The following is a 1,873-nucleotide window of genomic DNA, read 5'->3' as shown; positions in this document are numbered from 1 at the left end:
CCCAGGTGGGATCAGCACACCCCAGATGGGATCAGCACACCCCAGGTGGGATCAGCACATCCCAGATGGGATCAGCACACCCCAGGTAGGATCAGCACATCCCAGGTGGGATCAGCACATCCCAGATGGGATCAGCACATCCCAGGTGGGATCAGCACACCCCAGGTGGCATCAGCACACCCCTGGGCCTGCTGGCACCCCACACCAGGGCACGTGTTCTGTGTCCCCAGAGCCCCCCAGCCCTGTTCCCCACTGCTGTATCCGTGTGCCACTGGGGACAACAGGGACCCCGGGGCCTGGGGGCACCCACCTGCCCAGGCACCGCTGGCCGCTCCATCAGTCCCATAAAAACCCGGCTTGCACCTGCACAGGTACCTCCCGAGGACGAAGCCACGGCTCTCCTGGGGGACACACTGAAGGAGAAAGCCTGAGACACGTCCCCCACCCCCTGTGTCCCCTCCGTCCCCAAATCCCCTGCCCCAGAGCCTCCAGCAGCCCCCAGCTCACGGGTACCTGACCCCACGCCGTCCTCCCCCAGAGCCGCGAGGAATCAGTGAAGGACCAAAATCTGAAGTAGCAGATGTAGATATTTTTTTTTTTTATAATCAGTACTATGTGCCATGCTTAGAGTACTTTGGGGACAACACATCCTGTGCCAAAGCCCTCAATCCTAGCAAGTATTTTGCCATTTTAAATGATCTAATTAAAAAAGGTTAAATAGTTCACTCCCTTTTTAGAGCTCTGTGCGTACATATGTACATATTAAATCTAATATGTACTGACAAGACAAAGTAGTTTTCCCCTATTCTTTCCTTTACATGAACCTAATGAGGCTCTGCAAGGCTGTTATGTCTCAAAGTACCATCAGTGACAGATAGGTAAATAAACAAATGTGTCATCCACAACCCCTTTTAAGATCTTTGCTCACAGTGTCCATTGCTGGTAAGGTCGACCTGACATAAACCAGTTCTCAGCAGGCATCTCCCCAGCTTTCAAATAACCACTGAACTTAAACTCTGCAGATGATAAAGCACCTTGTGTCAAAACCAGTGCCTTGTGACTTTGACCTTGCAGTTAAACCTCAAAGGTTTGTTCTGAAATGATGTAACCCACAAATTATTTTTCTTCATTACTGTTTTTAAACTTCATAGTGGTGGATAGATTAACAGAAAACTGTGACAGGCTGGAAAAATACTTACAGGTAACAAAGGGAGAGCAGAAACTATTCCTAAATTTTCATTAGCCTTCCTAACTACAGATAATAGCAAGATGGAAATTGTTGATGCTATTTGAAGTAGCCTAAGTCATGACAAACAAAAAGGTCCCGCTTTGATTAGCAAACAAACTCCCAGTAACCTCAGTTGTTTGGTGTTCCCAGGTGGCAAGGACTGGGTTTGACTTTCCCCGTGCACGGGGGGGCAGCAGGGACCCCCAGTCCCGGGAGGGGTCCCAGCCCGGCTCACCCACCCCCAGCGCAGCAAGGACAGGGGGTGGCAGCGCACGGTGGGCAGCACAGGGGACACCGAGGGGGGACAGGAGGTCACCCCCATGCCTGGGGATGCGTACAAACCCCTGCGCGCCTGCAGGCACGCACAGAGGGACACGGGCAGGGCACGGGGGACACCCCGGGGTGGGTGACACATCCAGCTGCACCCCCAGCACACACACGGGGCACCCCCCACCCCTTCTGACACCCCCCAAACCCCTCCGGGCTCCACTTACTTGAACTCGGGGCTGAGGTCGGGCTTGAGCCCGTAGAAGGCGGAGGAGAGCGTGACGGCCCAGGTGGGCAGGAAGCGGCCCTCGCGGCACTCCAGGAACGGCGGGGACCAGCGCACGTGGCCCGGGTCCCCCACGTAGCTGTCCCCCCGCT

At 54.8% G+C, this 1,873-nt stretch overlaps 1 protein-coding gene across 1 annotated transcript in view; it reads right to left on the bottom strand.

Moving 5' to 3' along the window:
* Positions 1 to 1,873, bottom strand: part of LOC115948953 (probable G-protein coupled receptor 158) — a 14,463-nt gene that overhangs the window by 7,825 nt on the left and 4,765 nt on the right. Inside the window, 3 exon segments of the mRNA XM_031064890.1 lie at positions 309 to 413; positions 514 to 568; positions 1,723 to 1,871. Of these exon segments, the coding sequence (XP_030920750.1) occupies positions 309 to 413; positions 514 to 568; positions 1,723 to 1,871 (309 nt within the window).

This window comes from Geospiza fortis, unplaced genomic scaffold, assembly GCF_000277835.1.
Source record: "Geospiza fortis unplaced genomic scaffold, GeoFor_1.0 scaffold315, whole genome shotgun sequence".
Lineage (NCBI taxonomy): Eukaryota > Metazoa > Chordata > Aves > Passeriformes > Thraupidae > Geospiza > Geospiza fortis.
The sequence above is the reverse complement of the archived record's forward strand: the minus strand, read 5'-3'. Positions and strand labels throughout refer to the sequence as shown.